This window comes from Anabrus simplex, chromosome 2, assembly GCF_040414725.1.
Source record: "Anabrus simplex isolate iqAnaSimp1 chromosome 2, ASM4041472v1, whole genome shotgun sequence".
Classification (NCBI taxonomy): Eukaryota; Metazoa; Arthropoda; class Insecta; order Orthoptera; family Tettigoniidae; genus Anabrus; species Anabrus simplex.
This window is the reverse complement of record NC_090266.1, coordinates 1,088,311,823-1,088,338,899: the sequence shown is the minus strand read 5'-3', so window position 1 is coordinate 1,088,338,899 and position 27,077 is coordinate 1,088,311,823. Positions and strand designations below refer to the sequence as shown.

Genomic DNA, 27,077 nt, shown 5'->3' with positions numbered 1-27,077 from the left:
AAACTCACATTACGTATAACGTGTCACAGCAATCCAATGAAAAATGAAATGAAATGGCATAAGGCTTTTAGTGCTGGGATTGTCCGAGGACATGTTCAGCTCACCAGGTGCAGGTCTTTAGATTTGACTCCCATAGGCAACCTGTGCGTCGTGATGAGGATGAAATGATGATGAATACAACACATACACCCAGCCCCCGTGCCAGAGAAATTAACCAGTTATGGTTAAAATTCCCGACCCTGCCGGGAATCAGCCTCCCATAAGTTCAACCCCTCGTCCACGTCGTGGGAGGTGGGCAACGGCATGAAGTAAGGGATTGCCTGCAGGGGTGATGTACAGCGGGGACTGTGTGTGCCCCATGACCGCTACGGTAGCTGTAAGGGCCCTACAGGAACCCTGAAAAGTGACTGCTAACGGGGCTCTGGTGAAGTCCCCAATGGCAGATGCGGCGGAAAAAGAGACTTCTGGAACAGCAAATCTGGCAAACGAGGCAACCCTCTTCCCATGGGGTTTAAAGAAACAAGGGGAACCACTGCCTTGTGGTGAAGAGGGATCTTCAAAACTAAGGGAAACAACCCTTACAGAAAACAGCAGGCTTGGAGGCTTAGGTGGCAGTCCCACCACCAAGCCCAGGTTACTGTGGGCTAATAAGTCGCACAGCTGTAAATATAAACTATTAAAGAAACCGAAGTGAAACACAACCGGATGGATAATAAGTAGACGACTTTTGTCATGAAACGGAAAACGAGAATAGGTTTTTGGAATGTCAGAACCCTGAGAGAGAGAGAGAGAGAGAGAGAGAGAGCAGTAAATTGAAGCAGGTGGCTAAAGTGATGGAGGAATACAGGCTGGATATCCTTGGATTAAGTGAAGTATGGTGGCCAGACTTTGGAGAAATACAGACTCTTAATAAGTGCACATTCCTGTATTCTGGGCAAATGGGGGAGGATGCAGAACATAGAGAAGGTATAGGATTGCTATTGAATGAAACTGCAAAGAGGAGCCTCCTTGATTGGAAACCCATCTCAGAAAGACTGATGACAGCTCGATTCAAGACCCGGGTTGGCAATGTGACTGTGATCCAGTGTTATGCTCCCACAGAAATGTCAAAGATTGAAAAAAAAAAGGAAGAATTCTACAGCCATCTAAATGAGACTATTAAGAAAGTGGGAAAGAGAGATATTATTACTGTATTGTGATGGGGGATTTATATGCAAAGGTTGGTTCTAACAATGAGGGACTGGAACAAATTATGGGAGTGCATGGAGTTGGTGACTGTAACGAAAATGGGGAGCTTTTCATTGATTTCTGTGCTAGCCATGATTTGGTAGTGGGTGGCGCTTTATTCCCCCATAAACGATGCCATAAGATTACATGGGTGTTGCCAGATCAGGTTACAGAAAACAAGATAGACCCCATCTCAATAAGTAGAAAGTTTAGAAGATCATTGACTGATGTTAGAAATAAAAGAGGGGCAGATATTGGAAGTGATCATCACCTGGTAGTTGCAGAGTTTAGAATGAAAATTGTGGCAAGTGGAAGGAAATTTGAAAGGCGAAAGAAGAAATTTGTTTCAGGTAAATTGCAGGATGAAAGTAAAAGGAAAGAATTCCAGATAGAATTAAGAAACCACTTTGAAGCTCTTGCTGTTGAACCAGAACTTATGATGGATTTTGAATTATCATGGAAGGAAGTCAAGGACATATATTTAGACGTTAGTGAGAAGGTGCTTGGATTTCACAATTATATCAAGAAGGAATGGATGTCTGATGATACTTGGAAAAAAATAGAGGCTAGAAAGCTAGTTAAGGCAAAGATTAATATGTGTAAAACAAGACAACAGAAAGCCGCAGCACAAAAGGAATATGTGGAACTCTTGCTGTTGAACCAGAACTTTTGATGGATTTTGAATTATCATGGAAGAAAGTCAAGGACATATATTTAGACGTTAGTGAGAAGGTGCTTGGATTTCACAATTATATCAAGAAGGAATGGATGTTTGATGATACTTGGAAAAAAACAGAGGCTAGAAAGCTAGTTAAGGCAAAGATTAATATGTGTAAAACAAGACAACAGAAAGCCGCAGCACAAAAGGAATATGTGGAAGCTGATAAGAGTGTGAAGAAAAGAGTAAGAAAAGATCAAGTACAGTGGGTAGATGAACAAGCACGAATGGCAGAAGAGGCATCAGCAAGGGAAGATGCTAAGGAATTGTATAGTGTCACAAAAAAACTGTCAATGAGAGGATTTATCAGAAATAAACCCGTTAAAAACAAGAGAGGTGAATTACTGACCACCCGGGAAGAACAGCTACAGAGATGGAAGGAACATTTCTCAGAGTTACTCAATAGAGATACAGAACAGAATGGTAACCAACAAATGGAACCAGTAGATAGTAACCCAAGATAGTAACCCAAGAATAAATTTACATCCTCCAACCTGTTCAGAAATAGAGAAGGCCTTGAAACAGATAAGAACTGGAAAAGCACCCGGTATGGATAATATCGCGCCAGAAATACTTAAAGCAGATATTGAGGCCTCGGCAAAATTATTGCTCCCCCTGTTGGAAAGGATCTGGAATGAAGAAAAGCTACCAGCTGAATGGAAGAAAGGCCTGATTGTTAAGATACCAAAGAAAGGGGATATTACTAAGTGTGATAATTGGAGGGGAATTACATTGTTGTCCGTACCAAGTACGGTGCTTTCAAGGATCATTTTAGAGCGGGTGAAGGATGTTGTGGAATTGTGCCTTAGAAGGGAACAGGCTGGTTTTCGTAAACACTGTAGCTGTGTCGATCTCATAAACACTCTGAGAATCATCTTGGAACAAAGTGCAGAATGGCAGAACACCCTATACTTTACTTTCATTGATTTTGAGAAGGCATACGACTCTGTAAAGAGAAGAGTTATGTGGCAAACACTTGAAGGATATGGTATACCGCAAGAGATTCCGAATATTATAAAGGATATGTACGTGGGTTATATAAATGTCAGGTTCTGCATATGGAAGATCTTACTGAACCAATAGATGTGACCTCGGGAGTTTGACAGGGCTGTATTCTTTCTCCGACGGTTTTCCTACTTGTGTTGGATAGTGTGCTCAGGAGAGTGTATCGAGGTCGAAAAAGGGGGATCCAGTGGGGCTTACAAGATAGGTTAGAAGACCTTGTTTTTGCAGATGACATCTGCCTACTGGCTCAACTGTTCTGCTTTACAGCTGAGAAACATGGAAAGTTACCTAGAAGACGACTAAACAACTGCAAGTCTTCATGAATCGCTGTCTAAGACGTATCTTGAACAGAAGATGGCCGGATGTTATTTCAAATGAAGATCTATGGGAAGAAACTAACCAGCAGCCAATTGAAATGCAGATAAGGGAGAGAAAATGGCATTGCATAGGACATACTTTAAGGAAGTCCGCTGGAGCCATTGAAAAGACAGCGCTAGACTGGAACCCCCAAGGCGCTAGAAAGCACAGACGTCCAAAGAAGACCTGGAAAAAGACGATCGAAGAGGAATGTCTAACAGTGGGGAAAACTTGGAATGAAGTGAAGAGGTTAGCTAGCAATAGGAACAGATGGAAGTGTTTCATGGAAGCCCTATTCCTTAAGTGCAACAGGAAATAAGTCAAGTAAGTAAGTGCCGGGAATCGAACCCGGGACCCCTGTGACCAAAGGCCAGCACGCTAACTATTTAGCCATTGAGCCAGGCACCAATCCATTTAAAATGTAATTAAGGCCAAGAATTCAAAATTGAAGATCCCATTAACCTTACCTATAAACAGAGTATATTCAAATGAAAAATTAAAGAATGTTCAAGAGTGCGCATACAGAAATCCAACTCGATGATATAAGAAATAAAAAGGCACAAACAACAACCTTCATACCAGGAGATATCAGATTACAGCATGATACACCAAGATCACCAAGTCTATCTCTCCTCCAACACACAATACAAGAACACACACAAAAGACAAATGCAATGATCCCTGATTCAAACGGTACCAACCAATGAAAAAAAAAAGGCACAAGACCTCAATACTACCGATTCCATCACACGAGATTACAAGAATGCAATTACACACAAACACACCAGTGCGATGGCCCCTACATCAAGCAGTACCAGCAAAGGAAAAAAAAAGGGGCAGAAAATGGCCTCAAGTACTCTTGAATCCATCACACGACAATGAGACTATTAGAACCAGTATCGTACTTCCAGGAGAGGAATGACCTCTCTTCACGTTAAGTCCTAAGTCTCAGTACATAAATGCCTTCCCAAGGCACCGAAGACAAACACAAATGACATCCAATATTTACAACTATTTACAAATATGCTTGGACAGATAACATGGCTCATTATAGAATTTTGAAAATAATACTCAGTCCACAAATTTAGAAGACACAAAACCAGAAACAAACGAAAATTCACACCGAGAAAATAAAATTAAGAAATATGAATTAAAGGTAATAAACGCTTACTGAATTGTAACACCTGCAAAATTTTACTACAAATTTTTATGACAAATTTAGAATAACTGAAATCTTGACAACCTGCAAAACAACAATGGTTATAACTGAAACTAATGGCTCAGAATAATTATACCGAAATAAATATTTGAAGAAAATCTTCCCGGTACATAATGTACAGTAACAATGGACACTATTCTACATCTAGTCCCCTAATATTGGGCCAAAGATTACAGAATAATCTTCATATCACATGCACACCAGGTTTCAAATACATCATGAGCACGATAAATTGCAGATCCATAACCAGTCAAAATTTGCAATTACGGCCTCAGCTGAAGCTGGTCTTTAAATATGGTGAGCACGAGTCGCCTTATGAGACTATGCCAGTCCTCATAGAACCCTCCCTAGCAAGTATAGGAATACATAGGTAAATAAAAACTATGTGACAAGGGAACAGACACTTACATGATGGAAACGCTCAACAGAAGAACTAGGAACATTTTCACACAGATTCAGAGATCCCATAATCTCTAATCTGATTGGGGAATTTAGTAACTGGCTGGGAACCGTCCCAAATAGTCCCATACCTACTTGGAAACGAACCCAGGTACAGAAGAACACCGAAAACATGTCCAGAAATTAGATATACACTGAGCCAAAACACGTAAAAGATCATTTTAAAACATCACACACGATGAATAATATATCTACATCAGGCGACACAGCAGGCGACAAGAAACAAAATTTTGAAAATAGTTAGCCGAAACACGAAATTTATTAAACAGAATAAACACTTGAAAATGTTCGGCGAAAATTTACGAATATTAACCCAAAAATTTCTTGTCGAAAATTTACGAAAACAGATGCTTCAGAAAAATCTAATGAGAGTCCATGCTAAAAATTAACCCGAACATGATGATTAGTACGACAACAATACAATTTACGTAATGTGCAAGAAGAACAAGAAGATTACAACACAAGTAAATTTATAAGATGGAAAAGGTGCGCACCACTCGAAGTAGGTCAAGTAATGAGCTGTCTCCAACAGATAGGTACACCAGCTGTTCGAAAGGTAAGCGTGAAGTCACATGAGGAAGTACAGCATTTAGCATAATTTAATGGCATAGCCTAAAGCAACAGATAATCACACAGATGTTACAATAGAAACCCACGGATCAAAGAAAGAAGTTAATAAACACCCATTGAAATTTATCACCGAAGACTTAAATTAAAACACGGGCACACGCAATGTGATAATGTAACTTTATCAAAAACACGTCGTTAGCGGAAGGCTTGCCACAACCGAAACTTAATGAAAATTGACAATAAAACAGAAAGAATTTGTTATAGATAGTGACTTACCATTTCCTCCAACCGTTAATTACAGGGTGAAACACAGCAACATAGACTGCACATCGCGGAACGAATAACACATTTGACTACCTCATCTGGAAATAACAGGCAGCTCCCTCTTGATGTCTTGAACTCGAGCAAGAATCATGAAAAACAAATATACAGGGATTAGGAATGCACACGTAACAATCACAACCTATAAAAAAACATGCCGTCAATTAATTTACACTTCTCATAATTACAGCTACGTAACAAGCAACATAAAATTTTGAAATTTAGCTAAGGATAATCGCCGCGTGCCTCACTTTCTTGCACAACTCACGCTCTGCTATCAATGTAGCAGCTTTTGAGTCTACACAATAATAATAATAATAATAATAATAATAATAATAATAATAATAATAATAAGTTGATCAATTTCTGGGACGTACTGGATGAAAAATTAAACAAAATCCCCAAACACCATGTCAAGCTTCTTTTAGGTGACTTCAATGCCCAACTAGGTCGTGAAGAGAAGTACAAGAAAGTTATAGGAAATTACCCTGCTCACAAAAGAACCAATCCCAACGGCAAAAGACTGGTGTCCATTTGCGAAAATCACAACCTGCAAGTCATGTCGACCCACTTTCGCCATCTACCCAGAAAGCAAATGACTTGGCGTTCTCCCGTCCAAGCTCTCGGAGAGTTCCAAATTGATCATGTTGCAATCTCCAGGAGAAACAGCCCTGAGATTATGGATGTCAAGATAAAGAAAGGCATCAATGTGGCCTCAGATCATTATATGTCTCTTATCAAATTCAAACCAATTCCCGCAAACACAAGGAAGACAACCAAACAGATCACACGCTTCGACAATGATAAACTTCGGCAAAGTGTCGAGGAGTTCCGGGAGAAGGCTAGACCAAATGACTGTGGCTTTAACAACGCCAAAAGTCTCCTTGTTGAGGCCGCCAAAGACGTTGCAGAAATCAAGAGAAGCAAAAAAGCATGCCTGGTGGAATAGTACCTGCGAATCAGTCCTCCAAGAAAGACTCAATGCGTGGAAACAGTACTACTCTACAAAATCAGAAAATGATTGGGAAACCTACAAAACCCAGCGTGCCCAAGCAGCTAAGGTGTTCAGAACTGAGAAATGTAAATACGAAAAATCTCTCATTGAAAAGATAGAACAAAACTTTAGGAAGAATGAAAGCAGAGAGTACTACAGAGCCTTCAAACGCAAACTCACTGGCTATAAACCACCATCTCTATGCTTTGAGCGAAAGGACTGCACACTGGCGACATCAAATGAAGAAAATTGCAGCATTCTGGCAGATTACTTCAAGAATTTACTTAATTGCTCTAAACCGTAAAGCGCCATTGAGACCAAGGAACCCTTACTCAGGTACCCAGATTCCAGACCACCCGACAGAGATGAAATCAAGCGCCACATTGCCCATCTCAAAAATAACAAAGCACCGGGGGAAGACTCAGTAGTAGCAGAACTATGGAAATATGCCCCAGAGGAATCACTTGATATCTTGCAAAAGCAAATAGAAGAAATTGGAACAAGGAGATCCTACCCGAAGATTGGAAAATAGCTTTGATCCATCCATTACACAAAAAAGGCAGCATGAAGAATATCAACAACTACAGAGGAATATCTTTGCTACCCGTGACTTACAAAATTCTATCACTTGCCATCCTGGAGCGTTTGGAAGCACAAGTCGAACATCAAATAGGTGAATACCAAGGAGGGTTCAGAAAAGGTCGCTCAACAGCTGAACAGATCCAAAATCTCAAAACGATCATCAGATATTGTACACTAACGTCCAAGCAGTATGTGTCTGTCTTTGTGGACTTTAAGAAAGCGTACGACTCCATCGACCGGGAAGTCCTGCTAAACATCTTAAATGAATTTGGAGTTGATTTGCAACTGCTGGTATTAATTAGAGCCACCCTGACCGGTACAAAATCCAAGGTGAAGTTCCACGGATGTCTCTCGCATTCCTTTGACATCAAAACAGGAGTCCACCGGGCGAGTTGGCCGTGCGCGTAGAGGTGCGCGGCTGTGAGCTTGCATCCGGGAGATAGTAGGTTCGAATCCCACTATCGGCAGCCCTGAAGATGGTTTTCCGTGGTTTCCCATTTTCACACCAGGCAAATGCTGGGGCTGTACCTTAATTAAGGCCACGGCCGCTTCCTTCCAACTCCTAGGCCTTTCCTATCCCATCGTCGCCATAAGACCTATCTGTGTCGGTGCGACGGAAAGCCCCTAGCAAAAAAAAAACAAAAACAGGAGTCCGACAAGGTGATGGGCTATCCCCGGTACTCTTCAACTGTGTTCTTGAAAACATCAGAACCTAGCGGATGAGATTACAGGAAACTAACTACAGTCCATTGAGAATAGGAACCAAATCCAAGGGGATCACAACAGACTGCTTAGCATTTGCCGATGACATTGCTGTTCTCTCAAACGACATAGAAACCACTAGAGCTCAAGTTGAAATTTTAAAGGAAATTGCCGAACAAACTGGTTTTCAGATATCGTTTGAGAAAACAGAAGTAATGACTAACATCAAAGAGGCTCCACCAAAACTCCATACAAAATACGGAGACATCACCTGAGTAGACAATTCAAATACCTGGGTGAGATCATCATAAAAAATGGACTGGACAAAGAAGCACTTCAGGAGCGAGTACGCAAACTGGAAATAGCCTACCAAACATCCCGCACAATCTACAACAAAAAATGCCTTTCCCAAAACATCAAGATACGTCACTATGAAACAGTTCTGAAGCCAGTAGTTCTATATGCAGCCGAAACCCTGTCTCTAAATGCCAATAAAGGACTCCTTGAAGAACTGGAGAAAAATTGTGAGAGGAATCTTGGGATCAAAGTACAGAAATGGAATCCATCAAAAGAGATCCAACAAGGAAGTCTACAGCAAAATAGAGAAAATTACCGACACAATCAGAAAAAGATGGGCACGATTTTACGGTCATCTGAAAAGAATGGACGGAAGAAAGTTAACTAAAGAAATCTTTCACTTTTTTGATTCAAACCCCAAAACCACAATTCCCTGGTTTAGAAATACCAAAGAAGACATGCAAATGCTACATATCTCAGCTGAAGACGCCCTTAACAGAGATCTCTTCCGCAAGAAAATATTGACGAACGGGCTAAACCAAGACCTTGGACAGAGGATCGTAAGCAGGCCCACTCACAAAGAATGAGGGAAATTTGGGCTCTAAAGGAGGCCAAGTTCAGTGTCAAATGCAACAAGACTTAACGTGGTCCTTGATGGCCCCAGCGAATTATATATATATATAAAATAAGGAAATGGAAATATATGAAATACGAAGATGGAAATAATATTAGAATAAAAACAAATATTTAACGCCATGTTTGCACTGCGACAACTTTAAACTTAAAGGTCTAACAACGACAACTACGGAAGGATGTAGAACGTGGAAGGAACCCTAATGAGGCCATGAGATCGTATCTTGTTGTGGGGAAAGAGAAACGCGCTGCGACCACCCTTAAGTTCAAATGTATTAAAATTAACAAATGAAAAGATACAAATTCAAAATAGAACAAAAACAAATGACATAGCCTTACAGGAAACCTACACAGGCGTAACGCAACCTATTATCTACATTGAAAATAAATTTGACAGCAACTTCAGCTGGGTCCTAATTTTGGCTCCCACACATTTTTTGCGTTCTGCCTGTTGTGTCCTAAGGCAGTATGATTTCTGGTGTATTCTCAATTCATCATGATTACACTCTATTTTAATACACACATCTCAGATACACTACATCACATAAGTTTTATATTCAGTTTCGTTTCTGTAAGATTGGAGTTTACCTTGGAGCAGTATGAGATTATAAAAAGCTTACTGTCTGTAAGATAAAGATCTATTATTAGTTTCAGACACAAGGCTTTGGATTGACAATGTGATGATTTTAATCACTCAAGTTATCATGTTTTTAAGAAGTGTTTAGTGTTGTCTTTTAGATGTAATGTAAATTAGTTTTAGAGACTATGGTGTTATTTTAATAGTGACAGTTGATTTTTGTAATATGCTCACTATTGATCAAGGTCATCATTTCAAGATTAAATTAAGGCTGAGGATGCTCATTAAGTGAGCGAAACATGTCCCATAAAGAGATATAATTGTATGAAATTGTAACCACCTAAAGGTGGATGGTAATCAATAGGTGGACAATAAATAATTTCCTATTATAATTGTTGTTAACACACCACTTAGCCAAACAACTCATCTCCTTTCAATCAAGTCTTCCCAGCCCAAACATAGCAACATTTTCATAACGCTACTGTTCTGTCGGAAATCGCCCAGAACAAATTGGGCTGCTTTTCTTTGGATTATTTCCAGTTCTCGAATCAAGTAATCCTGGTACCGGTCCCATACACTGGTACCATACTCTAGTTGGGGGCCTTACCAGCGACTTATATGCCCTCTCCTTTACATCCTTACTACAACCCCTAAATACCCTCATAATCACGTGCTGAGATCTGTACGCTTTATTTACAATCCCATTTATGTGGTTACTCAAATGAAGATTTTTCCTTATATTAACACCAAGGCACTTACAATGACCCCATAAGAACTTTCACCCCATCAATGCAGCAATTAAAACTGAGAGGACTTCTCTTATTAGTGAAAGTCACAACCCTACTTTTAAGCCTATTTATCATCGCAGCATTGCATGCTGTCCATCTCACAACATTGTCGAGGTCCTTTGGCAGTTGCTCACAATCTCGTAACTTATTTATTACTCAATACAGAATAACATCATCAGGAAAAAGCCTTATCTCTGATTCCAGTTCTTTACTCATATCATTTATATATAAGAAAACACAAATGTCCAATAATACTGCCTTGAGGAATTCCCGTCTTAATGATTACAGGATCAGGTAAAGCTTCACCTACTCTAATTCTCTGAGTTCTACTTTCTAGTAATATAGCTACCCGTTCAATCACTCTTTTGTCTATTCCAGTAGCCCTCATTTGTGCTGGTAGTCTCCCATGATGTACGCTATCAAATGCCTTAGATAGGTCAATCGCGATACAGTCCATTTGACCTCCTGGATCCGAGATATCTGCTATATCTTGCTGGAATCGTACAAGTTGAGCTTCAATGGAATGAACTTTCCTAAACTCGATCTGCCTTCTATCGAACAAGTTACTAATTTCACAAACACATCTAATAAAAGTGAGAAAGAATGTCTTCCCAAAGCTTACATGCAATGCATGTCATAATTACTGGCCTGTAATTTTCATTGTCTTATCACCCTTTTCTATATACACAGGGACTTCTATAGCAACTCTCCATTCAGTTGGTATAGCTCCTTCATGCAAACAATAGTCAAATAAGTACTTCAGATATGGTACTATATCCCAACCCATTGTCTTTAGTATATCCCCAGAAATCTTATCAATTCCAGCTGATTTTGTAGTTTTCAGCTTTTGTATCTTATTGTAAATGTCATTGTTATCATAGGTAAATTTCAATACTTCGTTAGTATTAGTCACCTCTTCTATCCGGACATTATCTTTGTAACCAAATACCTTTACATACTGCTGACCGAATACTTCTGCCTTCTGAAGTTCCTCGCATACACATTCCCCTTGTTCATTAATGATACCTGGAACGTCCTTCTTGGAACCTGTTTCTGCCTTAAAGTACCTATACATAACCTTCCATTTTTCACTAAAATTTCTTTGACTGCCAATTATGCTTGCCATCATGTTATCCCTAGCTGACTCTTTGCTGGATTCAGTTTCCTAGTAAGTTCCTTCAAGTTCTCCTTATTTCCACAACCATTTCTAACTCTTTCTTTCTCATTTCTTTCCAATCTGCACCTCCTCCTTAGTCTATTTCTCTATTATAATGAGGTAGGTATTTACCATTCCTTATGACCTTTAAACGTACATACCTCTTTTCACATTTCTCAATAATTGCTTTAAACCCATCCCACAGTCCATTTACATTTTTATTTATAATTTTCCACTGATCATAGTTAGTTTTTTTTTAAATCCCTCATGCCCTTTTTATCAGCTATATGGTACTCCCCTATAGTCCTACTTTTACGACCTTCCTTTCTATCACATTTATTTTTAACTACAACGAAAACAGCTTCGTGATCACTAATACCACCTATTACTTCGGTTTCTCAGTATTTCCAATTTAGAAAGCAGTGATTAGTGTTGTGAAGAGGATGTATGAGAGTTAAAATTGAGGTTTCTCATTTCACATCTGAAGTTAAAAAACACATTATATACTTGACTTTTTAATATGTAAGGATTTTACATCTTTCCTTTATTGTGCAGAACTATAATTTTTGACAGTACAGTGGAACCTCGATTCTCCGTTTTTGGAGGGACCAGGGGAAAAAAACGTACAACACGGGAAAACGGAAAATCCGGGAACGAATGAACCATCAACAATTTGGCTAAACATCACAAAAATGAAATATGTATACTTATAATCTTACAAACGCCCCTAAACCAAACCAAACTACAGCCCCAAAGGGCCTTCCGCCTACCATGTGACCGCCCTCGGTCCAAAGACCTGCAGATAACGAGTTGACGCATGGTCAGTGTGACGAATCCTTTATGTCGTTATTCCTGGCTCTCTAGAGCGTGGTCGCCATATCACCATTAAATAGCTCCTCAATTAAAGTTAACCGTAGAATGACTGAAATTGGAACCGGCCCTCATATCCACGTAAAAATCCTGACTTGGCCAGTAATCGAACCCGGGCCCTCCGGGTGAGAGGCAGGCAAATTAGATCGCGGGGCTGGCTTCAAACGTTAATTACCGGTACATGACTTAAAAATCTTGAAACTTTATATTCAGTTTTACCGAGGAAACTTCGTCAGTTTCTCTGAAAACGTCGTCATATTCCTTTGAAAACTTCTTTCAGTTTAGCAGCTTTGGTCAGCCAAACACTTCGAGAAATCTAAAACCCATAACATCAAACCAAACAACAATCAACCACAAGTAGTTTTTCATTCTCTAATCTAATAAAATAAAGTAACGTACATTAGATTTAAAAGCGTCCAACATGATGGCAATTTTTTTTTTTTTTGTTTTGTTTGTTTGTTTGTTTGTTTGTTTGTTTGTTTGTTTAATCTTCCACTGTAATTTGGTCACCGGTATGCTGTTCCTAGTCAGTTTATGGAAATCTTGTACCGCGTCAATTAGGCCTAGACTACATCAACTTTTAAAGGTTATGTTGAACTTAAGAATATGGTTCCGAAAGTATCAATCCTTAAGTTCTCGAATGGATTCTGCCCGTCACTAATCACAATCAAATTGGAAAGAGAAAATATACCATTAACACTTCTGAAATTACGATTATTTGCCACCTTGAGCTCAGCTGGAAAGCGCGCCCGCTGTATAAATACAAGTCGGTACGAGTGCGAAATGATACAAAGTTTTTAAATGTAACGTGCACAAATAAAACGACTGCGGCTTTTAACACAAAAACGCTAAATTCCCAGTCTCATATTAGGACGAAAAGAGTAATAGGCAATCCCAAAACCTCTCATGGCTTTATGTATGGTACTGTATGTAAGGTCCATAAGGAGCAACATCTGTTCTGGTCTTGATAACATACCAGTAATCATATACGATAATATTAAAATACTAAAATACTAAAATTATGTTACTTACGAAGGAGCAGTTTCGATTCCTGCCTGAAAGCCCTTTAACTATACAGTGCCATGAAGGAAATGCTGAAAACCTGTTCAGCAATACACTCGAACAAAGTAAAAAAATAAATAAACATCTAAACCTGAACATAATGTAGATGTTTTGCAAGTATGAACGTTTAACAAAACTCGTTCCGTCTTCAAATAGAGCTGTCGAAATGCGCTCTGTCTCCTTCCAATTGTTGTGGGCACTCTTCTGCTTTATGATTTCTGAGGATTCTCTAAACAATACTACCCGAATGCGATGCTAAGATGATCCCTTATGCAGGTTCACCGCCGATCGCTTTTCCAGTAGGTACAGTACTTCTTCAAATTACCACAATGACGTGACCTCAACACCAAGATCCGTAAGTATGCCGTAGCCATCCTTTCGTACGATACAGTTTCTTGAAAAACGCATGCTCGAGGATTTAGCGTTGATGGGACTGAAATTTCTGGACGGTTGATCCGGGAAATCGTTTCTTCGAGGAACGGATAATGCGGGATTTTTACAACGTGATTTAATTAGGATGCTCGCAGGACCACGTAATTTGAACGAATAATACGGGAAAGCGTAGTTTCCGGGAACGTATAATCGAGGTTCTACTGTATTCTGTTATATTTTATTATCCTTTTCCATATTTTTATTGGAAGCATACTTTTCAGTTTCACAGCTACTATTGACAGGCTGTCCGGCTCCATGGCTAAATGGTTAGCGTACTGGCCTTTGGTCACAGGGGTCCCAGGTTTGATTCCTGGCAGGGTCGGGAATTTTAACCTTAATTGGTTAATTTCGCTGGCATGGGGGCTGGATGTATGTGTCGTCTTCATCCCCATTTCATCCTCATCATGATGCACAGGTTGCTTACGGGCGTCCAATCAAAAGACCTGCATCTGGCAAGCCGAACTTGTCCTCGGACACTCCCGGCACTAAAAGCCATACGCCATTTCATTTCTTTAACAGACATAGCATAAGCATGAGGTAAATGTGTTTATATAATGGAAACTGATGAAAACGCTGCTGCTGCTGCTGCTGCTGCTGCTACTACTACTGCTACTACTACTAACACTACTACTACTACTACTACTACTACTACTACTACTTTTTTGCTGCCTTCTCTAACCTCTGCAACTTGTGTCTTTTGCTCCTCTTTGTTTTCATTCCCCACTTCAGGATTGCCATATTCTTCATCTTGCAGATGCTTAGCTACATTGTTTCGAATGAGACGAAACAAAACGACAGAAGGTATACCTCTCTGTAGTCAATTGTCTCTTACTTTGTTAAATATGAAAGCATTTTCATTTGTCCCTGATACCTTTTTTATATTTATAAACATTCATCTCAATTTTGATGAGCTTGTTATAGGCTCTTTGATCTAAGTTTTCAGGATTCTGATAAAGTGCTGTTAACCAAGGTACAATATCATATTCTTTGTCTGCAAGGAATAGAGAAGTAGAGTTTGTGCTTTCATTACTCTGCAAACATAAATATTTCTCCCCATTTGGAAGTCATGTTGATCCTAGCCAAGAAATATCTACACTAGAAATTATTCTTCATTCTTAAAGCGAGGTTGGATGGATCATAAAGTAGAGTGCTGGCCTTCTGAGCCCAAGTTGGCGGGTTTGATCTGGGCCTTAGTCCAGTGGTTTATGAAAGTGCTCAGATACACCAGCCTGAACATTTATGGAAGAAAGTCCTTTCCTATTAATATACATGTCTGTATACATATGAAGTTTCTTTATTTGCATATGTGAACAGTCAAGGGCACTTAACAGTGTTCGGAACTAAATACCATTCGTACTTGGCATCCTGTTGGGCAGTAGCAATTGCAGAAAATTTTATCCATTGTCTTGCTTTTGATTTTGTTACAAAACTTACCAAAACATTAACAATACTGTGCTGATTCACACAGACGTCTTCTGCACCTCCACTCTAAAATCTTGGATTGCCTGCATAATGCAAATAATTCACACCCTTCATTAATGAAAGCACCACTTTTACTTTGCAGTGGTTTGTGTAGAAAATCCTGCACTAACCTTTGTATATTTTCCCTTTTACTAGCTCTATTCAATGCAGTCTCTGCAATTCTTACGCACTTTTCTTCTGTGCTGAACAACCCTCATAAGATCATTCGCAAATAGCTTAGTCACCTATTTACAAGAAATCTTGTGGATGAGCTGTATTTTTAAATTAATTTCAAATTATGACTGAATTATGACTTATGAGCAATAGATCAGCAGTGAAAATAAACATCAGATGAGGTTATTTTTTATTGAGTAATTTGTTTGCATTGATTGTAGTGGAAGCCATTTCCTTTCAGTATTGACTTTGTCAGTTGGGTCTCATTCAGGCTAAATAAATTTAGAAAATAACTGTAAAAGATGTAATTTAAAAACAGAATGACATGTTTCGTTCTTGTAAGAACATCATTCAGGTCTTTAGGATCACAGTTCTAATTATTATGAATGGTTAAATAATATTATTAGCCAGTGTAAAATATTTGTTAAAATTCTGTGTACACCTTCCTAGTAATTGTTGAAATGTTTGAACTTACATTAATGATGTACTTCTCTAGTGCTTCCTTTCTCTCCACTAGTCCAATGAGGACTGCAATGCATTGCTGTTATGTCATGCTCTGTTGAATTTGTCAGCTTTCACGGAACAGTACTTGCAGTTTGTAGGTTTTCATATTTTTTATTATTTTGGAATTCATTTAGGGGATGTTTAATTAATGGTTGTGAATTGATAAATTATATACAGTAAATTATGTAGTTCAAATTTGTGTGAAGAAAGGGACTGTAGGTGTGAGTGGGAATTAAGGAGAATAAGGGAAGAGATAGGGAGTTTGATGGAGATAATAAAGCTTTTAACAGAGGACAGGAAAAAAGTAGATATCCCTCATTCAGTGTACAGGATAGGGTTGGTAGGCAAGAGGGAGAGGAAGGAAGGGGAAATGTGGAAGACAGTGGGCTAATATTTTAAGGGGGAGGAAAATTAGGGCTAAGGGTATTCACCAAGAAGTGAGTACAGGAAAAGTATCGATGAAGAATCAGTGTGAGTCACTGCAGGTAGAACAGCAGAAGGAAGATGGGGAACAGGGTAGTGTTACAGAGGAGGGGCAGGGCAAGAGGAAAGGGAACGGTAGGGACGCGAAACATACATTAGAGAATAGGAAGAGGGTGGAGGAACAGGGTTGTTAAAGGAAGAGAAGGGAGGAGGAAGTAGGTTCTGCTGACATCAGTGAAGTCAAGGGAGACCAGGCCACAAGGAGATCCAATGAGGTGGTTGGTGTTGGGGCTTTGGTCATTGGTGACTCTATTGTTAGGCATGTGGGGAAAGTGTGTTGAGGAAAAGGAATCAGGTTAGAGTGTTATCCAAGAATTAGTAGACGGGAAGGGGAAGGATAAGGAGAAAGTGGTAATTTTCCACGTTAGTACCAACAACGTCAGGCAAGCAGGAATAGGTGCTAACGTAGTTTGGTGTGTGTGGGATGGATTGTCATAGCACGGGAGAAGTTTAAGGGAGCAGAGATTTCCAGGAGGATACTGTTCAGGAGGAATGTTAACTGGAGAGTGATCAGGGATTTAAATGAGACTATTGAGTATGTGGGAAATTGGGAGCGAGATTTATACATCCTAACATGTTAACATGTAGGTAGGAGATACACATCTGTGCTGAGACGGCCTTCACTTGAACTGTAATGGTACATATAAGCTAGGGTGTTTGTTTAGAAGGGTAATAGGAGTGGATAACAGGGTGGACTAGGGAATGGTGATGACAGTATAGGGAAGTCAAGCAAGAATAACAAAGTTGTTAGTGTTAAACTATAGAAGTATTGTAAAAATTAAAAAAATGTATATATGATTAATTTAATAGATATATATTTACTAGATATTGTAATAGGTATTGAATCATGGATCAGAAGTGATATTATGAGTGCAGAAATTTTCTCACAGAACTGGAGTGTTTATCATAGAGATAGGATAGAAAGGGTAAGAGAGGGGGTATTCATACTGGTGAAAGAAGAATTTGTAAGCTATGAAAATGTTAAGGATGAGAAACATGAATTTCTAGGAGTAAGGTTCATATCTGAAGGTAATAATAGGCTATTTGATGTTTTGGGGACAGGGTATGGCTGACACTGATGCAGAATTATTTGATAAGATAATCAACCATATGGGGAACAACACAGAAAGGAACATTATTGTAGCAGATGATCCCAATTTACCCAGTGTTAACTGGGAGGGTAAATGCGGATGACAGAATTCATGATCAACAAATAGTGAATAAATGAATCTGGGAAGGGCAACTGAATCAGAAATTGATGGAACCAGCTAGAGGGGAAGATGTTCTAGATGTGATTCTGATAAAATCAGATGAGTTCTATAGAGAAACTGAAGTGATGGATGGTATAAGAGATCATGAAGCAGATTTGTTGTAGTTAAAAATAAATGCTGTAGAAAGGAAAGAGTCAGCCATGAATTACATGATGGCAAATATAATTGACTGTCAGATTAATTTTATGGAAAAATGAAAGGATATGTATAGTTACTTCAAGGGAGGAACAGATTCCAGGAAGGACATTCCAGGGATCATTATGGACAATGGGTGTGTATGCAAGAGGATTTACAGAAAGAAGTATTCAATCAGCGGTATGTTAAGATAGTTTGATGTAAGGATAATGTCCAGGTTGGGGAGGTGACTAATACTGGCGAAGTACTAAAATTTACGTATCATAAGAAGATATTTACAAAACTGTACAAAGTTTGAAAGCTAGATAAGCAGCTGGGGTATAAGATTCCTGGGGATATAATAAATTCAATGGGTTGGGATATAATGCTATATCTGAAATATATGAAGACTGTTTGCATGAAGGAACTATAACAAATGAATGGAGACTGACAATTATAGCCCAAATAAAACGGATAATTACAGGTCAGTCAGCTTGACATGTGCTGATTTTACTCTCTGGGAAAGCATTCTTTCTTATTATATTAGACATGTTTGCAAAATTACTAATTGTTTTGATGGAAGGCAGTTTGGGTTAGAGAAAGGTTATTCCAGTGAGGCTTAACTTGTAGGATTCCAGCAAGATATAGCTGATATTCTAGATTCAGGAAGTTAGATGGACTGTATTGCTATTTATCTATTCAAGGTAAAGAGCTGGAATCTCAAATAAGGCTTTTTTGTGGATGGGATGTTATACTGTTTAGAGTACCAAGATAATATAGATTTGTGAGGGACTGCAAAAAGACCTTGACAATGTTGAGATGGACAGCAGACAATGGTATGATAGTAAATGGGATGAAAAATCAGGTTGTAAGTTTTACCAAGAGGAGAAGTCCTCTCAGTTTTAATTACTGTATTGATGGGGTGATAGTATCTCATGGGGGTCATTGTATGTACTTGGGTGTTAATACAAGGAAGGATTGTGTTCAGGATAATCACATTAACAAGATCTTAAAGAATGTTACAGATATTTTCAGATAATTATGGGAGTTTTTATTGGTTGTAGAAAGGATGTAAAGTGAGTGCACACAAGACCTCAATTAAAGTATGGTTGCAGTGTATGGGACTCACACCAGTATTACTAGATGTGTGAACTGGAAAAGATCCTATGGAAAGTAGCACCACTTTTCTCACTGACAAAATATTAGCGTTATGTAAATGTTACAAACTTTGGGGTGGGAAGTCTTGAGAGTAAGGGGATGAACTGCTTGACTAAGCAGTATGTTCCGAGCTGTCAGTGGAGAGATGGCGTGGAATGACAGTAGATGAATAAGCTTGAGTGGATCTTCCAAATGTAGGAAGATAAAATTGGAATTTAAGAGTGCAAATTAGGACAAATTTTCATTTATAGGAAGAGAAATTAGGGATTGGAATAAATTTATCAAGGGTAATGTAGACTGATATGTGATTTAATTTATTAGAGTGAACAGTGGTGTATCTTCTAAGGGGGGTATGTGTGTGTGTAGAGGGGAGGGTTAAATATTGATATCATTGAGGTGGTTCTTGTTTTATTTTTTTATTTTTTATTTTTTTTAAATTTTTTGCAGTGTGTGTTTTTATTGCCTCAATTATATTTAACGATTTTCTGTTATTTTCGGTGTGTAATATTTTAAGATCTGTGCTAATGTCTATGAAAAGGTGAGTGGTGGTGTATGTGTTCACAGAAGGCTGAGTTTCTGTTGTGTCTAACTGAATAATCCAAAGCGTAATTTCCACACCAGATACAGAGAACACAAAAATGAAACAGGAAAGTGTAAATTGAACCTTAAGTCGTACTACCTCGAGAAAGACCCACTCTGCCAATGTGGGCTAGTCCAAGATGAAGAACGGACACAGTTTATTAGTGATTGTGGACATGGAAATGTGTTCAAAAATTTGCTGAGATCAGTACAAAGCACAGTTCGTGTGGTATTCCTGTATTGTTCATCTTGACTGTTGTGTTCTAAAATAGAATGCTGACATATCAGTTGGTACTGAATTTATATATATTTTTACACTTTTAAGTCATCACATGGAAGTATCAAAATACATATTGCTATGGTATTGCATGAATACTGATCATTTACTTTGGAGGAACATGACCGCGAAGAATATTTATAATTTGTATCGCACTCATATGTTTCACCTTAACCCCATCCTGCAGTTTCCTGTGTAACATATCGAATTTGTGAAGGTTTTCTTTACATCTCTTCTTTTTTGTTATTAGTGTCCTCAAGAAAATTAGGATGGTAATTGTTGCATATTTTCATAATTAAGTAAAGAGTCTCTTTATCAGGAATACCATTGCACGCAACATAGTTTCTGTTGGGCATGTACATGAGCGAATGATGTGGGTAGATTTGTCAGTGGGAGGAATTAGGACAAGAATTTTGTCCGTGTATTCACCATGTGAGGGTGCAGATGAGGATGAAGTTGACAAGTTTTATGAAGCATTGAGTGACATCGTGGTCAGGGTCAACAGCAAGGATAGAATAGTGCTAATGGGCGATTTCAATGCGAGAGTTGGGAATAGAACTGAAGGATACGAAAGGGTGATTGGTAAATGTGGGGAAGATATGGAAGCCAATGGGAATGGGAAGCGTTTGCTGGACTTCTGTGCTAGTATGGGTTTAGCTGTTACGAATACATTCTTCAAGCATAAGGCTATTCACCGCTACACATGGGAGGCTAGGGGTACCAGATCCATTATAGACTATATCTTAACAGACTTTGAATTCAGGAAATCTGTTAGGAATGTACGGGTTTTTCGCGGATTTTTCGATGATACAGACCACTATCTGATCTGTAGTGAACTAAGTATCTCTAGGCCTAGGGTAGAGAAAGTGAAATCTGTCTGCAAACGAATAAGGGTAGAAAGTCTCCAGGACGAGGAAATTAGACAGAAGTACATGGATATGATTAATGAGAAGTTTTGAACAGTAGACAGTAAGCAGGTTCAGGATATAGAAAGTGAATGGGTGGCATACAGGAATGCTGTAATAGAAACAGCAAGGGAATGCCTAGGAACAACTGTGTGTAAAGATGGGAAAAGGCGAACATCTTGGTGGAATGATGAAGTGAGAGCAGCCTGTAAACGTAAAAAGAAGGCTTATCAGAAATGGCTCCAAACAAGGGCCAAGGCAGACAGGGATTGGTACGTAGATGAAAGAAACCGAGCGAAACAAATAGTTGTTGAATCCAAAAGGAAGTCATGGAAAGATTTTGGTAATAACCTGGAAAGGCTAGGTCAAGCAGCAGGAAAACCTTTCTGGACAGTAATAAAGAATCTTAGGAAGGGAGGGAAAAAGGAAATGAACAGTGTTTGGAGTAATTCAGGTAAACTCATAATAGATCCCAGGGAATCACTGGAGAGGTGGAGGGAATATTTTGAACATCTTCTCAATGTAAAAGGAAATCATCATGGTGGTGTTGGAAACAGCCAAGCTCATGGGGAGGAGGAAAAGGATGTTGGTGAAATTATGCTTGAGGAAGTGGAAAGGATAGTAAATAAACTCCATTGTCATAAGGCAGCAGGAATAGATGAAATTAGACCTGAAATGGTGAAGTACAGTGGAAAGGCAGGGATGAAATGGCTTCATAGAGTAGTAAAATTAGCGTGGAGTGTTGGTAAGGTACCTTCAGATTGGACAAAAGCAGTAATTGCACCTATCTATAAGCAAGGGAACAGGAAGGATTGCAACAACTATCGAGGTATCTCATTGATTAGTATACCAGGCAAAGTATTCACTGGCATCCTGGAAGGGAGGGTGCGATCATTCGTTGAGAGGAAGTTGGATGAAAACCAGTGTGGTTTCAGACCACAGAGAGGCTGTCAGGATCAGATTTTCAGTATGCACCAGGTAATTGAAAAATGCTACGAGAGGAATAGGCAGTTGTGTTTGTTTCGTAGATCTAGAGAAAGCATATGACAGGGTACCGAGGGAAAAGATGTTAGCCATACTGGGGGACTATGGAATTAAAAGTAGATTATTAAAAGCAATCAAAGGCATTTATGTTGACAATTGGGCTTCAGTGAGAATTGATGGTAGAATGAGTTCTTGGTTCAGGGTACTTACAGGAGTTAGACAAGGCTGTAATCTTTCACCTTTGCTGTTTGTAGTTTACATAGATCATCTGCTGAAAGGTATAAAATGGCAGGGAGGGATTCAGTTAGGTGGAAATGTAGTAAGCAGTTTGGCCTATGCTGACGACTTGGTCTTAATGGCAGATTGTGCCGAAAGCCTGCAGTCTAATATCTTGGAACTTGAAAATAGGTGCAATGAGTATGGTATGAAAATTAGCCTCTCGAAGACTAAATTGATGTCAGTAGGTAAGAAATTCAACAGAATCGAATGTCAGATTGGTGATACAAAGCTAGAACAGGTCGAGAATTTCAAGTATTTAGGTTGTGTGTTCTCCCAGGATGGTAATATAGTAAGAGAGATTGAATCAAGGTGTAGTAAAGCTAATGCAGTGAGCTCGCAGTTGCGATCAGCAGTATTCTGTAAGAAGGAAGTCAGCTCCCAGACGAAACTATCTTTACATCGGTCTGTTTTCAGACCAACTTTGCTGTACGGGAGCGAAAGCTGGGTGGACTCAGGATATCTTATTCATAAGTTAGAAGTAACAGACATGAAGGTAGCGAGAATGATTGCTGGTACAAACCGGTGGGAACAATGGCAGGAGGGTACTCAGAATGAGGAGATAAAGGCTAATTTAGGAATGAACTCGATGGATGAAGCTGTACGCATAAACCGGCTTCGGTGGTGGGTCATGTGAGGCGAATGGAGGAGGATAGGTTACCTAGGAGAATAATGGACTCTGTTATGGAGGGTAAGAGAAGTAGAGGGAGACCAAGACGACGGTGGTTAGACTCTGTTTCTAACGATTTGAAGATAAGAGGTATAGAACTAAATGAGGCCACAACACTAGTTGCAAATCGAGGATTGTGGCGACGTTTAGTAAATTCTCAGAGGCTTGCAGACTGAACGCTGAAAGGCATAACAGTCTATAATGATAATGTATGCATGTATGTATGTATGTATGTATGTATGTATGTAGTAAAGAGTTTCAAACATTCATAGAATGTGAAATAAAATCATAACCATACAACAAAATATTGTATTTGTTAATATGTATGTACCATGAATTGATCTTAATGGGATAATTTGAAGAAATCCTTTCTCCAGTTTGTCAGAATGATTAACTGCATATTAAAGTTTTGATAAGTCAGGAAATTCTGAACTGGAAAGTATGAGCCATCAAAAGAAATGGAATTTTATATAAGTCTTTTGTTTGATTTGTAAATATTAATATGACTGATTCATTTGAATTTATATTTTAAATAATACGTCAGGTATGTTGCATACAAACTTTCTCGGCTGATAATTGAATTAGAAGGTTTAGGAGATGGGTACACATTTTTAAAACCCATTTAAAAAAATATTAACTAGAAGGCATCTAGCATAAAGTGAGCAGTTGTAGAAACATTGAGAGAACCAAAAAGTGTGCGATTCAGCTGTATGACAAGGCAATTCCTCCCAGGCCAGGCAGTAGTGTACCATTTATCCTCCGATTAAAATTAATTGAATTTGTGTTGTGCTTCTCTTAAGATGTTGGTGAAGTGAAATACTATGGAAGAAGTATGTTTTTCAACATGTTTCTAACTCATGTTTTTTTTTTTACTTTTTATTACAGGTATCTGCTGTCTGTCTGACTAGTTACACTGCAAGTGTACTAACTTTGATAGGCTCAGCCTTCATTGTCAGTCATATTCCAGGAACTACGCTAAGCTCCAGTTTAAGCTCTTCTATTAGGAACTTCCCAGTAAATTCTGATGTGGCGCAAGTTGGTGTGTATCCCGAGAATTCTTCCATGCTTGATCTTCCATTGGCCTCTTTTGTTAGTACAAGTATCATTTTGGAATCTGTTAAATCATTAAATGGTACAGAAAATTTATTACGGGGCACAGAATCCAGTGGTCTCGTAAATTACAATGAACTGTTGCCAGAAATGTTTTCTCATGAATCTATGTTGCAAAGGGGAAATGGTAAAGAATGTAATGATTTTAACACAAATGGTGCTAATGATAATAAGGAACGTATTGGAGTTGGTTGGATGTATGGGAAGGAGCTATGGAGAAATGAAACTGGTAAAGTCTCCTGCACTGTAATAGGTAATAACATGCAGGTTAAGGTAAATGATACATGAGGACAGTTCTTCGTCACACTGTTGGAGTTCAAGAACTGATACTGCTAAACATTGTTTGTTCTAATATAATCTATTTTATTACAATTTTTTATGAACAACATTTTTGCTGTTAATGAAAATATTGCCATTGAATATTGATAATATAAGAAAGGGAATATCTAATATTTTGTTGCTTTATTAATACAGTAAAACCTCGTTTATTCGAAGTCGTTGGGACTCTGACTTTGAATTACGTGATTTCGAATTTACCGCCAATTCAGAAGTGCCAACCCTTGCCGCATTACAAAATATTCTAAGGCCCGTTACTGCATGCAGTTAACCTTGGTTCACAGTTTAAACCTTTCAAATGCCATGAAAAAAAACTTCCAAAATGCATCCAAGAAGGTGCATTTAGAGTATTCAAATAATGCATTTGGATTACTCACTAACAAACATAACCTCACGCAACGAAAGAAAAAATTCACACGATTCAAAGACTAGGATAAATTATGCTGGTTCCCCTGTGCAGATGAATTATTGTTTTGGATTATTCTACCGTTTGCATTTTTAGATTCCTTGTACTTGCTTGGAAAGTGCCAGGCACCCTTAAAACATTGTGGCTTATCGAATTTTACTATGACGAGGGGAGGAATTCTCTCGCTTCCTTGTGCATTGCAACCAGGGAGTAAAGAATACAGGGAGCTGCCCCGCTACACTACTCTCTGTGGCTATTGCTTGAGGCGAACGTTCATGCCCCCCATGGTTACCAAAACATGGCAATTCTTACGTTGTGGATATATACAAACTGAGCCACACCCACCCTCTAACTAATGTACGCACAGTTAAATACGAGGATCGAAAGAGAAAACTAGGCCTGGACCCTGGTCAGGAAAGGCGAAAGACATTACCCTGAACTGGAAAAGTTATTCACCTCAAGCAATACAAGTTAGTAACAAACACTACTAGGAGTAAAAATCCGAGAAAAGATAAATAAGGGTTTATTGAAATGTAACGTCAATCAAAGGATCAATTTAAAGAAAAAATCAGTGATTATAACAGGATAATACATGTATACTCGGCGTTAGTCTGAATTACAATCGTACCAAGGTCCCGTGACCTCATCATTGCATACATGCACCTGGGATAGTTATTCTTGAGATGTAGGCACTAATACAATCAGTGACTTCGCTACTCAAATCTGCGAAGTGAGTATCCTTTGCTCGAATTTTATTCAGTCATTCCTTCACCGAGGATAAAATACTAAATCACAAGCGTGGGAGTCCTTTATCTTTTGCTAACCCCTTTTTTTTAATTTATTATTTCTTAACAATACTTCCCACACATTTCAAATCCCCACACCAAGGAGCAGATAAACCAAATAATGTGTTTAAATCGGAGAAAACGCGTGACCAAGGAAATTAGCACGAAGGGCAAAGAGAATGCTCTATGGGGCAATGAATGTAAAACATATCAATAAGAGTAACATGGACCGGCGCGCAGCCAAGAAAGAAACAAGTCAACATGGCGACGTCCAGGTCGAAAATAACCAGTACACACAATAAGGAAACAAAAGGATTCGCTCCCAAAACAAAATGAGGGGCAATAAAGAACAAATAAATATTATTTTAACAGACCGATACATCGTAACGCTCAGCCCATCCACCTACTCATTCATTCAACCATACAATCAATTGCCCTCTAAGGCAAATAATCTCTGCAGCTCAGTCCGAATAAATAAATCAGGGCACCTCGTAGTGTGCAATACAACATTCCAGCAATAAGGTCTCGTGTCAGTAGTAGATATGAGGCGGTCCGTTCCAAAACTCGTCTTATCCACCATAAGTGATTTTTCAGGAAATGCCAAAAACCTGTAATTTTGTAATATAAGTCTCACTTGTTTAAATGTATTACAACGCGTTCAAGTCCAATGTCATAGGGTCGCCTTACTGAAGAATTATAAATATAATTAGTAGAACGTCAATAAATTACATTTGTATTTTGGATAAGACGAGTTTTGGAGCATCCAAAAAAAATCAAAATATATTACCTCACACAACTTATTTTAAAACAAGGAAAATGAAAGAATTGGGAATGTAATATTGTAATAAAACTCACCAGTACACTAATACACTTTTTTTCTACCAGTATAATGATATTGACTAATAAATTAAACACAGCAGTGTGATTTATCATATTTACATCCTATCCATAGTATTTGGAGAGAATTCTTCCTTTATAGGGTACACTGCACTCACAATAGAAGTAACTTGAACAATAAAACATCACTTTGTTGTTAATCAAACTCTCAAATCTGTTCCCTCCTCTTGAGATCCATCACAAAGAACTTCTGTTTCTTCAATAGTATTGTTTTCGTCTACAGAAATTGAGGTGAACAGATTCTTATAAAAAGAAAGCAACTCATTCCTTTCCCAATCCATTCCAAAATGCTTTTCAAGCAAACTTTTTACGTCCTTTACTTTGGCGGGATTCAGTTTACTCCTGGCAATAATTCAGATGGCGTTAGCATATCTCGCAGGCGTTTTCCCTTTTTCATTACCGATTTTCCTAAACCGACGTCTGAGTTGTAATGAGGTGCTCCTCTAAGGGTGACATTTTCCAGTGAGTCTTTGTTAATAACAAATCGTTCCACTGAAGAAAATTTAAAGTGCCAAGATGCAGGTTTTTTCATCATATTTTCAGCAACCATTTTCCAATTGTTCACCGAGCAGTCTCTGCCAAACTTGAAGACTTCAGCATGTTTGCTAAAGATGTCTTCATATTTTGCTGGATTGCAGATTATAGGGCATTTCCGTATCTCTCTCTCGACTTGAGCAAATACCCTGTCAGAGGGCAGAAATGAGTGGCCTGTCATAGG

The 27,077-nt window shown here is 38.7% G+C and overlaps 1 protein-coding gene across 1 annotated transcript in view; it reads left to right on the top strand.

Moving 5' to 3' along the window:
- The window catches only part of LOC136864715 (protein CNPPD1), a 164,028-nt gene extending 137,237 nt beyond the window's left edge, over nt 1-26,791 (top strand). The window contains exon 6 of the mRNA XM_067142047.2: nt 23,711-26,791. Within this exon, the coding sequence (XP_066998148.1) occupies nt 23,711-24,223 (513 nt within the window). The 3' untranslated portion in view covers nt 24,224-26,791. The remainder of the gene's footprint in view (nt 1-23,710) is intronic.
- Nucleotides 26,792-27,077: the final 286 nt, after the last annotated feature.